Here is a 16,472-nt window from a genome sequence, read left to right as displayed (position 1 = left end):
TCTTGCATTTGCATGACATTCTTATTAAAGTGAATGAATGAATTCTTCCGTTAAAATAGTGGACAGAAAGCATCATATGAATTTGTCAAGCATCCACGTGCTATTGATTTAATTGTCTTTTTAAGATGGTCACTATTCATATAATTATACACTATTTTTGACAATCTTGTCTATTTATTCTTCAAAAAGTTAGGGTTTTATTTTTATTCCAGGAATAATGCAAGTTGCTGATTGCAGGATTTTGAGAAGCATAATGTGTGAAAGCATTTCTCCAGTAAAGTTGTAAATGCACGAGGAAGACAAGGCTTTTGAATAATGTCATGTCCAGCAAACAGAACTGCAATGAGTTACACATTCTTTTTCTCAAAATCATCCTTTATTGATGTTTACATTGTGTAACAAGTAATGGGGACCTTAAATTGAGATAGAGCTTTGATCTTAGAATCTGTATATACTGGAGCTAGATGGTAGTTGAGATTACACTATGTAGTATACTTGTTTTACAAAACTATATTTACAGAAGCAAATACCTATGTGCTCTTTATCTACCCCAATCTCAAATCACAGTAGCTTGCCGATGACTAAATACCATAATCTGACAAGAGAAAGACAGAAGGGCAAGAACTTTCAAGCACGCTGAAATGCATTCCTATTTGAGTCAGGGTGGCACCAAAAGGAATGAACAGGCAATCTCTGTCCCTCACCTATTTACAAATCAACAGGAGTATTTGTTGTTCCCTTAGACCACTGGGCAATAGCTTCATTATGTATGTGGTCAAATTCATAGACTGGAGCAGATCAAACTAAATGTACTGAATGGTAATTCTTTGTTCAAACTTCTTTTCCAGTCTCCATGAACTTGAGGTCACCCAAAACTCTGTTGTCGTACCCTAATTCACAGCAAGTCCCATTCACTTAATTCTTCTGTGTTTGTTTACACTGATCCTTAACTAAGCAATGCCTCAATGTTAAAATTCTCATCCCTGTTTTTAAATCCCGCCATGGCCTTGCCCTCCCTATCATAATTATTAGCAGGATGAAGGATTATGAGGAACTGGCAGGAAGGTGGAGATGAGGTCGAGATGAGATCACCCATGATCATATTGAATTATCTACTCTTGCTCTTAGTTCTTATCTTTCTTCAGCTCCCCAATCTTTCCAGACACTCCTCCAATTCAAAACCTCTTGTAGATCCCCGATATTAATTATTCCACCACTCCTGGATGTTCCTTCAGTAGCAGTGTATCAAGCTCTGGACTTCCTTAAATTTATCTGCACCTCCTTCCTGTTATACACTCCTTAAAACCTACCCCTTTTGACCAAGCTTTTGTCATTTGCCTTATGTGATTTGATGCCAAATTTTGGTTGTAATGCTTTGGTGCAATACTTTGAGGTGCAAAGCATTACAGGACAATTTGCTGCAGCACTGACTGCTTTTGAAGAGCTCATGAAAAGAGAAGCATTTCCAACACTGTAATCTTGGTACATGTTATTGGGAAGTACCTCTTTGGCTTGTGAAACTGAAGCTGAAATTTGGGGTGTGACAACAGTGGTCCATAATCTGACCGATAAACGTTACAAAGGGAAATGTAGCATTCCCTCAAAACAGAAGTTAAAGCCTAATAACTACATTTCCCCAAAAATAAATGTAGATTAGAATTATTTTTATAGTAATCTTTCTGTCCAACACTTTACACTGAAATTCTGCTCTGGAATTAGTGATATCATATAGGCTCTGCTGTGTACACACGCTCTCTCTCACTTTAGTGTTGCATTTTTATTAATTATATTGGTCCCTTTCTTTCGGCTCCTCAGTACATGCCCTAGGTGAGTGGGCTAGTCACTACTAGCAACGCTGGCCCATACCAACATTGTGGAGAGGTGTCTGATATTTGCCCACAGGGACATGACCTTTGATTTTCTGTCCTGTGGGGAAGTGCCTGGACAATGCCAAACTCAAACAATACAATCACAATTGAAAATTAGTGAACCCCATCAGGGCACCAAACCATTCATACATTATGTTACTGCCACCACTGGCACGTTGAATAATTCCTTGCTAAACAGGAACACTTTCACCATTAAAAGACGGCTGCTATGACTAATGAAAATATAAACAAACCTGGAAAATCTAGCATGCGATTAACAATTTGTGCGAAAAACCTCTGTGTAAGGTTAAACTTACTCGTTTTCTCTGTGGGCTGATTTCTAGTTTCATCACTGCACACTTATTAAGGGTGTTCAATCGTCTAAAAAGAAAGAGAAACAGAATAATATTGACAAGCAGCACCAAGAGGCACATCCTTTCCCCAGCCACTCTCTCCTCCCCCATCCCCTGCCATTCCCCTCACCATGAATATGCTCTATACAGTGCCTGTGGAGCTCATCTACATAAAAATGTGTATATGAAAGGCTCCAATTAGTATCCATTATACTCGACAGATAATCACTGTGCTGTAGGGAAACTGCAGAACAAAAGAACAAATGTACAACCCTGATTACAGCACAGTCTTTCCATGTTCCCCTGGTAACTTTGTGGAATGTATACACACTTTGTTTTGAAAGAAGTGAGAAAAACTCCATTTCATCCAGACTCATTGCATTATTAAAATGCAATAGACTTCAGTTAACTTATTTCATAAGAACATAAGAAATAGGAGCAGGAGTAGGCCATCTAGCCCTTCGAGCCTGCCCCGCCATTCAATAAGATCATGGCTGATCCGTCGTGGCTCAGTTCCACATTCCCGCCCTCTCCCCATAACCCTTAATCCCCTCGCTTATCAAAAACCCATCAACCCGCGTCTTAAAAATATTTAGCGAGGTAGCCTCCACCACTTCAACGGGCAGAGAATTCCAGAGATTCACCACCCTTTGAGTGAAGAAGTTCCTCCTCAACTCCGTTCTAAACCGCCCCCCCTTTATCTTGAGGCTGTGCCCCCTAGTCCTACTATCCTTTCTGAGCGGGAAGAGTCTCTCCACCTCTATCCTAACCATCCCATTCATCATCTTATATGTCTCAACGAGATCTCCCCTCATTCTTCTAAACTCTAACGAGTACAAGCCTAATTTACTCAGCCTCTCCTCATAGCTCAACTCCCTCAACTCTGGCATCAGCCTAGTAAACCTCCTCTGCACTCCCTCCAAGGCCAAAATATCCTTGCGTAAGTACGGCGCCCAAAACTGCACACAGTACTCCAGCTATTCAATTATTTCATGATTGCAGTTATCTCCAATACAACTTGTCCATAAAATATCAAAATGATAATGTTTATAAATTATGAAACATAATATACACATTTCTTTTTTCTGTTAAGATTGAGGCTTTCGGCATCATTTTCTATTCTAGCTCATTCCTTCCCACCAACTCGAAACTGGAACTCCCTATTTTCCCCTTGGCTTTCTTCCCTTACTCTCCCAATTTACCTTTTTTGTCTTCTTCCCTTTTCACCCTTGCTGGTGTCCTGCACCCTGAGTCTTGGCCCTTTATTTAGGTTCCTCAACAACCATCACCACTGTATAAGTCAGCAGATCAACAGTTCTATCAATCTACTTTTTTGTACTGTCCTTGCGCATGGCTTCCTTTCCATCCTGTACCACAGCGAGTGAAAGAATTACATATTAACTGCTTCCAGATGTGCAGGCCTGTTGTGGATCATCTCACTTTCAAGTACTCCCGCCTGCACCCCTTCAGTTTTCAGATGTGAATTTTGGCTGCATAAGGGTTCATTTACTCTTGGTTTAGTTCTCAGTTCAGACGAGGAATGAAATATTGAATGTTCACCAGCAATGAGGATTTTTAGGCAGGAACGATGATCATTTTTTACATAATGAGAACAAGCAGCTCCTTTTTCCTGACTAGTGCCTACTGTCTCCTCACCTTGTGCAATCGTGCTCTTATGGAGCCCCGGTTACTTTGATGTGGGAAACAAAAAATGAACTGCCTGCCTGATAAGAATGCCTTTGATAATTCGAACATTTTGTTGTGCATTGACATTCACACAAACCTCCTGTCAGCTGTGACAGATAAGCCAAGTGTCTACAGCGATGGAGGCAGGAAGGTAAACAAAATAAAAAGGCACGGCGCTGATGGGGTACATTCCTCTAAAAGCCAGGTGAGCAACACATGCAAAAATGTATTCCCTTATCAAATGTATCACTTTCTCTTGTAAAACGTTACAAAGTATCTAAGTGCTTTATCAGTGGAATCTACCTGACCAATCTTTTGACAATGTCATTAATTCAAAATTGTTCCAGTTAATTTCTAGCATGTTTTGACAGCAAGATAAATGTTATCACTACGATCTGATATTCTGAAAATAATGTCACGACTGTTAATAAAGGGGTCTGTGTGTGTGCATGCGTGCGCGTGCGCATGTTGGGTGTTTTAATGCAAATTATTCCTCCATCTCGCTAATAATCTCCAATTTGGTATATTAGAAGTAATCTCTCCTCACATCTCCAGAGATCTACTAATTTTGTCCCTGAAACTCAAGTTCTGAGTTTGAAAGACTTCCCTGAAATTTGTGCTCTAACCAGACAGCCATCCTAGTAACATCAGCTATCAGCTCTTGTCGGTTAGTGGCTGGCTCCATATAATCACCAGAGATCAACAATCTTTTTAGTCCTGGCTACAGATCAGGAAACATCAATAGCTTGAAATCAGTACTATACTGGCTGAGTACACAGCAATCGTTAGGAGAGGGGGAGAGATTTAATGTTAGATTGCACATAGCAGGTAGGAGCCTCACTAGATGGGCAGTGGTAATGGAGATGTGAAGGAGGGGCATATAACTTTCGTTCAAAATACTTCTTCAAACTGAGCTTCTCCATTTAACCCCCATTGTTAAATTAGCTTTGCCTCACTAATGATATGAAATGAATACAAGAAATGGTTTTATAATTATAAATCTTAAACAATGTATTGTTCTTCGATTGTTGATAGTGTCAGATGGCACCAGAGCATGGAGACTTCTTGTGACTAGCCCCAGCATACCCTCTAATTCTATCTCTTACTTTCATCCTATGCTTTTAAAACTGTACACTACCTCTTATAAACTCTCTAACAATGCTCTACTTCAATCTCTTACCATCAGACTTTTGAATGGACCTACTTTTTTTAAAGTTGATCTTTCTCTACACTCTTAGCTATGACTGTAACACTACATTCTGCACACTCTCCTTTCCTTGTCCCCTATATACTCTATGAATGGCATGCTTTGTCTGTCCTTGGTCACGGCTGAGATTGTCCAGTGCTGCTGAAAGTGAATGGAATTTTGGCTTGAATACCAAATTCTCTGTTCTTACTTGCAGTGGGCCAGTCAGGGACAAGATCAGAGAATCCTATCCACAGTACATGTTGCTGAAGCACCAACACACTTCACAAAGCACACTTAGAATCCTCCCTGAAGAAATGGCACATTCGACTCGAAATGTCACTTCTGTTTCACCCTCCACAGATGCTGCCAAACTTGCTGAGTATTTACAGCGCTTCCTGTTTTTTATTCTGTCTCAGAAACCTCGTGTCCTACCAATTTTCCCAGTATACAGACATTTGAATAGACTGATTGTTCTATTCCACAGCTTTGGTTGGTGCAGTTATATAATTTAGCATTTCTGAAGACCAAAATATGTTCAAAGAGATTTTGAAAGTCTTCATTCGCGAACTGCCATGGATAAAAAAAATCTGATTGCGTCTGAGGCCTCCAATCATTCTGCCATGTACTGAACAAAGTAGGGGATGATGTCTAACAATCAATGCCTACCTGCAAAGTGATTCAATTGCATCTCGATCCAGAAAGTCATGGTCCCTCTTCACTGATGAAATGTCAATGGGGAAGAGCGAATCTGTTGCGTAATCAAGATTCACGTTAAGAAAAACACAATTCATACTAATCAGAGCAGCTTTGTATAATAAAGCCAGATGTCTATTGGTCTACAAAACAGAGAAAACTTAACCCACCAAGGTAAACAGTATAAATTCTAGTAAAACATGAACAGTCCTTGTAAGATGTGACGAAAGTTTGCATTTTAAATCTGAGGAATTCATGGAATGGGTACAATGCAGAGAGAAATAAATACAATTATCATAAGTAATCTTAAAGTCATTGGATTAAGGTGCAAGCAAAGGATTTGAAAATCCTCAGTCTTTCAGACCTTCCCTCTTTTATAGTTATTCCATCAAAATGTCAGTACACAATTAACAAAGTTCTTCAATTTAATTTCACAGTCAACAATGGCATGTGAATTTAAAAACTTGGGTTACTAGTTTAGTACATTAACTGACATACCCCAATATTACTTAACACCACCAATCAAGCATCAATGCAATGCTGTATATTTTTACCTCACGATGGTGAGGGGAAAGAGTTGTCATTAAGTGAAAACTATTCCCGGTGGCGCTTACTTGCTTTTTGTTTCCATAATTGCACTAGATAAATTTACACTTATTATGGGATCACTTTCCATCCAGTACGGTTCTTTTAAATTCAGTTAGGGGGTTGGAAAGACTGACTAACAATGGTGACCACAAGAAGCAAATCACGCAAGATAAACAGAAATTAGGGTTTTCTGCCAAGAGGAATGTTAAAGGGCAGCAAACCTCATTTAAATTTATTTTTCATAATAACCACATTATCTTTTGGAATGAATGAATTCTTTGCTTTTCATAGGCACAGTACTATAAGAATTGACTGGTACCTGTTGAAATTTGGAAGTTTTCTCATTTCCCAGCCAGTCACATGAACACACATTATCACCTTATTGTTTTCTGTCAAACTATTTCTTTTCAATCCTTTCATTTCCATAATCAGTCAACAAAGGACAGCACGGTGGAACAGTGGTTAGCACTGCTATCTCACAGCGCCACGGATCCAGGTTTGATTCCAGTCTTGAGTGACTGTCTGAGTGGGAGTTTGCACCTTCTCCCTGTGTCCACATGGGTTTTCTCTGGGGTGCTCCAGTTTCCTCCCACAGACCAAAGATGTACAGACTAGGTGGATTGGCCATCCTAAATTGCACCTTAGGGTCCCATATACGTCGGTTAGATGGATTAGCCATGGGAAACATGTGGGGTTCTGTGGTTAGGGCAGGGCAAAGGGCCTGGGTAAGTTACTCTGTCAGACAGTCAATGCAGAATTAATAGGCCGAATGGCCTCTTTTCCACTGTAACAATTCTATGAAATCTCTTAATACCAGAGGAAAATGTTTATGAAGTTTATTTGTTAGTTTTCCTCTCTCCTGAAGCACTGATTCCTTGCTGAGCTATGGATCCTCTGACACATTCTTTTTATGTGATTCCAGACTGTCAGAGTTTTCAAATATGGGGGTCATCATAAGTGAACCTGAGCTGTCTCAATCCTTTTCTTTCCCAAATCCTCAATTCAAACCATAATTAAAAATCTACCTTCAACATTTTCATTTCTTTCATTTTGTGAAGCTTTAAACATCTCCAATACCACAACTTAAAATGATGGGCTAGTCTGCTAAAAAGGTTTTCCAAAACAAACTTCAGAAATTTTCCCCAGGCAATAAAATAATCGCCATCAATGTGTTGTGGTTTTGAGTGATCTAAATAGAAGAACTGTGGTTAGTGCACAGTGGGAAACTTCACCTGTCTTTAAGGTGTAAATTTAATAGTTACCACAAGACTCAAAAATATGTTTTTTCATGTCAACTTTTATCTGATGATATGTATTAGTTTCTAACTATGGTATGTGGTGCCTCACCTTCATACAGCTGGGCATATTGGGGGAACCCTGCTGCCCGCAGCCAATCACATGCCTCCTTGGCCTCAATCTCTAAAAAGGAAAAAGAACATCTCATAGTTAACAACAAAGCTTGCATTGATTTGGTGCCTTTAATATAATAAAATGTCCCACATGCTTCACAGAAGCAACATGAGAGGAAAAATCGACACAGTGCCACTTAAGGTGATATTACTTTCCCTTTGTCCATGATCCCTGGCACCCTGGGTGGGGGGGATGTTTTTCTAGCAGCAGTCACGGCTGCCTGTTACGTGCAAGAGCTGCCAGCTGCTGACTAGCTGGTAACTCTTGCTAGGTGGGGACTTCCACCCCAGAGACCTGGTTCCAGAGGAAGGTCCACCCAGTGGGCTCCTCAAAGCCTGACAGGCATGTGATTTTGTAGGCCATCTTGAGAAGAGGCAGTGTTGGTCTTTCGCCAGCTCTCTAGCCAGCTATGAACCCCGACACATCATTTATCACCCATCATTTCTCAGTCAAATTCAACTTTCCTCTCAGTCCTGTGGGAGAGTTGTAAAATCTCAGGATTTTTCTGCTGCTGGCAGGAGCTGGGTCAGGTAGGACCACTCAGGGCCACTGTCTTGAGGCAAGATTTTAAATTATTCAAATCTGCTCATTTGCACCAAGTTAAAATCAGGCTCATTCTCTCTAGTAACTTGACTACAGAGAGACATACTGCAAGGGCCCAAAGCTGCTGCTGGCTTTTTGAAGGGGTAACTATATCTGTAATGTAAAGTTTGGCGATGAGGGGTGGGCTGAATGCTACTCCCGACTTTCTCGCTCTCTCTCGGCTTAGACACTATGGAAACCCTAGAGGGGTGACTCAAAAATTTTGGCCTAGTTTTAAATTTCCTGCATACCCCCTCCATGCCTCTAATACTGAGCTTCTCACCACTTTTCAGTTCTTCATTATTGATGTTCCCAAATGTAACCACTACAGTCCTGCTCCCTCTATTCACTCGCTCTGCTTTAAAAACTCCTTAGACTACTTTCATTTTCCAACCTAGTCTTCATTTTAAACATTCCCCTCCTGCTTAGCATTCACTGTTTTTCAAGAAATTGAAACTGAAAATAAGGATTAAAATTGACCATTTGAAACACAATTGACACCTTTACATTTTATGAATGGAGGGCATATAATTACTACTTAAATTATCACAATGGCGTGGGACAGACTTGATTTGATGGAGCAGAGGGTCTTTTCCATTTCCACAGAAATAGATATGCCTGACTGCGCTCAGAGGGCTATAATCCTGCGCTGATTTCTAATGCTGTACTGCTAGTGTGTACAAACATAATATCATGTTTGGGGATTTGTAATCTTTTAATATATTATTATAGTGAAACCCAATGGTCCTTTCAGAGATCAGGGAAACTTCCTTCCTATGGTGGTAACCAGCACTGACAGTGTGCATACAGGGAATTAAAACATTAAATCACACAATCCCTTGGCAGTGCTAGTCTCCTCAGAATGGAATGTCTACTAAGCGTAATACTCTGAAAGTTAAAGGCCACCAACAACCAGGACACTGAGGCACTATTCAATCTCTGCACTGGAGGTTACTGTATTTTAATATATCTTTCATCTCAAGTACGTCATCAGTGCGACATAGAATTATATTACAATCTGAATTAGTCAGCCTTCCTACATTGAGGAATAATGTGATAACAATTGTACAACTGTTCAAATTATTTCAAAATGTTTCTGAATTAATAAAAGCTTTCAACGTTCAATTTTATTCCCTCCTTCCTCTAAACAAGTCCCTTTTCTTTTAGGTCCAATCCTTACAGCAGGAAAGGGAAAAATAAGAGTCCTGGAGTTTATTCTGAAAGAATGCTTTGCAGTAATGCATTACAGTATGGGTACTCTGCCTCCTTCCTTTTAACCATTTTAGTGACACTCACTTCTGTGTTGACTAATTAAACAACAACTGGAAGCAAAACAGCATCATTTCAACACTCTTAAGTAAAATTTCCAGCAGTTAACAGCTGAGTAGTAAATATAGTGGTTTCGCAGAATAAACTGAATGGAAGGAATGAGCCTGCAATAGATTACCTCAAGCAGATCTGCTGTATGCTGCCAAATGATCATAGCTCACTCTTTCACACAGTGTCAAATCAAGATTACAGGTGGCAAGCAACTATGAATTCCTGGCATTTAACCAGCCTTGGCCCCATTTAGTCCTCCCGTTGGAGCAGAACACACTGCTTCATTAGACACAAGCAAGTGGAGCATTTTGCCACCTACTTCACCCATATCTCCTGCTTCACAGCCTCTGCATTCTTCAAAGCTTTGCTCTGAAGATAATGCGACTTGTCAATCAGTTGGCCAACTGCAACATTTTTGGCATTCATTTTCTGCCTTATAGATACAGCCAACTCTGAAGAGCCATTCACTGTTTTGCTTAAATGGATACTATACTCCATTGGGAAGTTTTCATGCGTTCAGTTCCATGACAGTATGCTCTGGAAGGTTTGCCAAGTTGGTAAATGCAATTTTGCTGGAGTAATGTGGTTTTTTGTCCTGCTATTTGATTCTAAATTTTATTTCCTCTTACCTGGTCTCACCTGAAGATAGTTTTTCATTACGCTATAAGCACTCGCAGCTCTCTAGTACTTTGTTCAAGCATTGCTTCAGCTTGAGAGAGCTAGCAATTTTCTGACCACGGGGACAAGAGGAAACAACACTGAACCAGAACTATTGTGTGAATCCTGTCAGAAAGCAGACATTGACACAACTGACATGCAACCGTGGCCACTTGCTGACAGGACTCACTAGACAGTGATCTGGAACTAGAATCCTGGCTGATTTCACCACTCCCAAGCCCAGGGCTATTGAGGCCAATTGCAGGGGTCACTAAACTAGATAATGTTAATAAGATGGATTGGCAGCCATTTTTTCCCTTAAGCTCGGGAGCATGCAAGCTAATTATGTCTATAACTGAGATCAGCTTACTCTGCACACACCACAGACTGTACCAAGCTCTATTGGTGGACAGAATTGTGTACATGGACATCTGGTGGGAATCAGTCTGACTTTGACTGTAATTTCCTAAGTTAAGTAGCCCACTCTCTGGTCACACATTTGATGAATGGAAATGAGGGCAAGATACCAGGGATCAGATATAGGGTGGGCTTAGAATGGAGGGAGGCCCCTCCCCAAGTCATAAGAACATAAGAACATAAGAAATAGGAGCAGGAGTAGGCCATCTAGCCCTTCGAGCCTGCCCCGCCATTCAATAAGATCATGGCTGATCTGTGGTAGCTCAGTTCCACTTTCCCGCCCTCTCCCCATAACCCTTAATCCCCTCTCTTATCAAGAACCCATCAACCCGCTTCTTAAAAATATTTAGCGAGGCAGCCTCCACCACTTCAACGGGCAGAGAATTCCAGAGATTCACCACCCTTTGAGTGAAGAAGTTCCTCCTCAACTCCGTTCTAAACCGCCTTCCCTTTATCTTGAGGCTGTGCCCCCTAGTCCTACTGTCTTTTTTGAGCGGGAAGAGTCTCTCCACCTCTATCCTATCCATCCCATTCATCATCTTATACGTCTCAATGAGATCTCCCCTCATTCTTCTAAACTCTAACGAGTACAAGCCCAGTTTATTCAGCCTCTCCTCATAGCTCAATCCCCTCAACTCCGGTATCAGCCTAGTAAACCTCCTCTGCACTCCCTCCAGGGCCAAAATATCCTTGCGCAGGTGCGGCGCCCAAAACTGCACACAGTACTCCAGCTGCGGCCTCACCAATGCCCTATACAGCTGCAGCAAGACCTCCCTACTTTTATATTCAATCCCCCTCGCTATGAAGGCATCTTGCCGACTTTAAATCCAGCTGCCCTGCAGTGATATTATGCTGAGGGTGGCCTTAATTGAACACTTACTTAGTGATTTACTTAGAATTTAGCTGGTTTTATACCTGCTCTGAAAATTCCTCAATAAATCTATGTAAAAACCGGGTAAATACAGAGTGAGCTCCTTAAATCTGCATGGTTTTGGTTAATCATGGAGCAATCCTGGCAAGGTAACACCAGCAATCAGAAGATTAAATTTACCACATAGGTACTGAGGATGTTCCTTGGTTGGGACTTCCAGTGGGTCCTGCACATACTTTGTGTCTCTGCCTATTCAGAGACCAGAAGATCTGGGTCGACCCAGATCAATGCCTCCCGATTTGAAGGTAAACCGAGCATTTTGGGTGAGCAGCAAGAGAGGGTTGGAGGGAGGGTGTTGTGTTTTAAGAGACACAAATGGGGGTATAATCCTGGGGTGGGGTGACCCTGATGATTATTGGGTATCCCCCATGCACATAGCAATGTCTCCTTCCTGACAGTCTACAGTGCCATAGCTGCCGGCTAGGTGCCTTCCTTCCATCTTAAGGTCGAAATATTGCAACAGAGGTGGACAGAGGCACTTAAGAGGCAGTTAATTGTCTAGTTAGGGGCCTCAATTGGTCGAAGGGCAGACAGAATGCCTGACACATTACCCATCTAATATCGGGCACAGGTCAGGGTGGATGCGAAGTTGGTGGGCTGGCCATTTGCTTTACTTTACATATCCCTCCACCCCCACCTTCAAATACGCTGGTAGCAGGACCATAAAACCACTCCTATGTTTCAGGGAGAATTCAAGGAAAAAAATTGCAACGAATAACTAACTATTGTTAAAATTCAGTTTGCTAGTGTATGACAAGAGTAGGCAGAAAGAAAGAATGTTTACTGTCTTTGTCATCTAGGAATGAAAAAGAGTCATTCAGAGCACAGTTAGCAAGGTCATAGCTACCAATTAGGGAGAGATAAGTTCTATAGTGTGCAGTATTTAAGAACAATATCTCGTGCAGCGCTATTTTTTTCATATCAAGGTTTAAGTTTTGTCCCACAGTTAAAGGTTTTATTTTGAAACAGTGCTGATAATTGGAGATCCTCCAGGCACAACTCATCACAGTTAAAACTCCTCACGCTCTGTGGCAAACTCATTCTGTAATGCGCGCATCTCAATTGGTGATTTGGAAGCAGCAGGAATCAGCCCAGGTTGAATACCCTCTATCCAAAACTAACTGGAGGTAGGGGCAGGATAAGTTGTGATTTCATATTTGAAAAAATGGTTCATTTTCAATTCAATACAACAGCCTGAAAATGAGTGAGCCAGCAATCTCATGAGTTAAACAGGGATTGAGCCTTATGGTAACTATGAGGAAGCTCCTTATCTAGGACGGCAATGGTGGGTGTATCTAGAGCACCTAGCTGCTTCGCAATCTGAGGTGGTAATGAGACTTTGCAAGTTGCTGAGTCTCCCTCTGGAAATTGCAAACAGAAATCTTATAATGGGTACAAAATATATGCAAAAACTTTGCCACCACTTTGCAACAATTCCAGCCTGAGCCCTCATTGCCTCTCCTATGCCCTCACCAGGTGGGTTTCCAATTCTGCAGTTTGGTTGCTACCACTCCTGATTCTATGCCACTTTCCTGAGGGCCAGAAATGGGGAAACTCCGTGATTGGGAATCCTGAGTATCCTGACCCAACACCATTGATACTGGGGCAGGGGAAGGCTCTGCCACTTCCAAGATTCCCACAGAATTCCCCACATGAGGCCACGTCATGACTTTGGAGGGCAGGGGGTTTCTAACATTTTGGCACTGTCCTGCGCAAGTTGTGTTGATGTGCCCTATACCTCTGCTCTGTTTTATGACTCATGGAGCTTTCTTAAACAGTCAAAGAGTGATATAAACAAGACTTCAGCAAGCGCACATTAAGAAATGACTTTTCCGTAACTGTTGTTCTCACCCTCTTTAAAACTAAAGCTGTTTATGTCTGTGAAAGCAAGTGTCATTTTTTCCCTTTGGTTCGTAAGTTTGCAGAAGGGAATTGCTCATTCCTTACAGATAACAAATATACAACTACAGTTCTGCTGAAAAATCTCAGTGGCAGCAGCATCCAAATGTGTGAATATCACAACCAACAATGCTTGCTTTTGTTTGGCTACCACAATTCAGAAGACTTCTCAGTTCTAATGGCTTTGTTAACAGTAAGAAACTGCATAATAACAACACGCTAAACAAATGGCTTAAAACCAGGCCACCGTTTGCTGCCCTCAGTATCTCCCAGAACAATAGGAAGTATCTGCCTACAGAATACAAAGTAATACTGAGGTGGCAGTGATGAGGGCAGCTGTTGAGAGCTAACAGAATCAGAAGACATTATTATTGGGATGCTACATGATTTAAACTACAGTAGATAATACTGGAGTCCCTCTAAGCGAGCAATGCAAGACAATTTTCTGCCAGAGGAATAGAACACAAAGTCCATGCTAATATACGTATCATGATGGCCTGCAATGTATTCAGTTTAATCGCAGTTCTTTGGACTGATTTTAACAGGACTTATGCATTGCAGGTAAATGTCAAAATGCCAGTCACTGACTCATGCTTAAATTTCCAGAATCTTTTTTATTCACAATATTCCTACAGACTGACTCTCATCATAGCCTCAACCTTATTTGTTGGTGAATTCTCCAAAAGCCATAGAGCATAAAGACCACCTGGAAAGTATGTCACAATTGATCTTTGATTGGTATGGAGTTAATTAATCTCAAGTCATTGGGGTGTGACCTTTAGTCTCAGTACACTGCTGTGGGGAGAGAGAAATCTGTAAAGGTTCTTGCTCCGATTCCTATCTAGTCACTTCTGCTGGGAAGTGATTGCGTGAAGGCAAGGTTCAATTGCGATGTTTTCCAAAATAGCATGCCAACAATGACCAACTAAGTTTATAATGTGAGCAGTGGTCACCAGATGAGCTATTGAAAGCCTGTCCATGAAAAGTAAACAGCAGTGCCTTCAGAAAAGGAAAGAGAGCGCAAAAGGGAATCCTGCCAGAGTTACAAAAATAGAAGCATCACTGTGCCGTGCCAAAATGACACCCAAACTCTTTTTTTATGTAAAAGGCTAAAATATATTTATAAAGTTACACAGAAAAATCTTTTTTTAAGATGAAAAGCTACTTCGGAAAGCATCGATTTCCTACTTGGCTCAACAGTAGCAAGTTCTCATCTGACTCACAGGACATTCAACCCACAGCTGATTATCTGGTCATTTATCTCACTGCTGATATTGGGATCTTGCTGTTCACAAACTGGCCATTGTGTTTCTTACTACAATGGCCGGGCCTCAGAAATATCACATAGGCTACGCTCTGGGACATCCTGATTTCAGGAGAGACAAGATATAAATGGAAAACATTTCTGTTTCCTGTAAATGCTTCCATTCGTTCAGACTGTTTACCTGGGCTCATTTTCTTTGTTAATTATCAGAAAATTATCAAAATTCTGGATGAGTTCTGTTTTAAGGGATAAAGTTAGTTGAAGTTAATCATCAGAGGTTTATTTCATGAACTGGATTGCTATGAATTATTTCATTGGACCACATCAGCACAACAGTGAAATATTGTTTGCCAAACATTGACCTATTTGGAAACCCTTAGTTAACTGCAGAATGAGGAAGAAAACCAACGCTTTACAAATATCCTTTGAATCTCGTCCACATCTCTATCACCATATTGTCATTTAAAGCACTTGTTAAAATCCATTATATTGAACAAGCTTTATCCTTCTTAATATCTCCTTATTTCATTCAAAGTCCCGACTTTTGGTTACAGCTCTGTGAAGCACCCTGGGGCCACTTCTCACATTATGGAAATGGTTATTGTGGTTGTAGTCAGCAGTTAGGCCACTCATGAGTTACTGCTAGAATCTTCTGCCTGCCTGAGAAAGTCTCAAATTTGCATTTGTCTAACAGCCAATTTGTGGCTTTCCTCCCCATGCAAGATCTTTTTGAGGTCAAGCATGTTCCTTATGGTCGTGGTGGAAGTACATAATTAATGCTAAACCATCAGTAGCACTGTCAAAAGCTTGAGCACTGAATCTGCCTCAGTGTTTGGACCTGGAGACATAAACCCATCATGGGACGTTTGATCCTTCTTACTCTGTTCCACATAACTCTGTGAACCAATGTATTTAACTGATAGGGTTACGCTGGTTGGATAAGCAATAGGAAGAATAGAAGTCTGTGCTGATAAACTGCATGAGTTCAGTTTGTTAAACCCCAGCAGTACCCAGGTGCACGCTTTAAGCTTAAGTTTATTGATTAATGTCACAAGTATGTTTACTTCACTGCAATGAAATTATTGTGAAAATCCCCTAATTGTCACATTCCAACACCTGTTCAGGTGCACTGTGGGAGAATTTGGCAGGACCAATGCACATTGTCTAACCACTTGAAGGTCTGTGATGTTTGATTCTACAAATCTACATCTTAGCTATCCTAGATCCATGTAAAGTGTGGTTGGGCAGTTTGTCCTGATAGGGCCGACAGTGCAATCTACATTGCAGAAACTCTACCTGTTTGGATTCCTATGCAGTTTGATTTGGAGACCTTTACATATAACAATGGATCTAACTCTGTGTCTTTCAGTCATGGCTGACCCAAAAAGCACATCTAATCCAAAAAACCTCCAACAAACCAAGAATCAGTAAGATACCCACAATTTAGCAACACAAAGCATAAACACTATGTGGGGTATGTTATGGTTTTATCATAACCGTAAGTGTGTGCTTCAGTGGCAAACACAAAGATAAGGATGTACAGTAGAGCTAGTGTGCAGCAAATCCAAGTTGTACTTCTGAACATTCATGATACACAAAGTTGTTTCCAAAATAC

At 40.9% G+C, this 16,472-nt stretch overlaps 1 protein-coding gene across 2 annotated transcripts in view; it reads right to left on the bottom strand.

The window, feature by feature from the left end:
• dlc1 (DLC1 Rho GTPase activating protein) overlaps positions 1–16,472 on the bottom strand; it is a 442,424-nt gene that overhangs the window by 23,657 nt on the left and 402,295 nt on the right. For both annotated transcript variants that reach the window (XM_080187161.1, XM_080187170.1), the window contains 3 exons: positions 7,725–7,796; positions 5,763–5,844; positions 2,186–2,249 (listed from right to left, as the gene is read on the bottom strand). In XM_080187161.1, coding sequence (XP_080043287.1) covers positions 2,186–2,249; positions 5,763–5,844; positions 7,725–7,796 — 218 coding nt within the window. The remainder of the gene's footprint in view (positions 1–2,185; positions 2,250–5,762; positions 5,845–7,724; positions 7,797–16,472) is intronic.

Source organism: Carcharhinus amblyrhynchos, chromosome 1 (assembly GCF_965287045.1).
Source record: "Carcharhinus amblyrhynchos chromosome 1, sCarAmb.v2.hapA, whole genome shotgun sequence".
NCBI lineage: Eukaryota > Metazoa > Chordata > Chondrichthyes > Carcharhiniformes > Carcharhinidae > Carcharhinus > Carcharhinus amblyrhynchos.
This window is presented reverse-complemented; position numbering and strand designations above follow the sequence as displayed.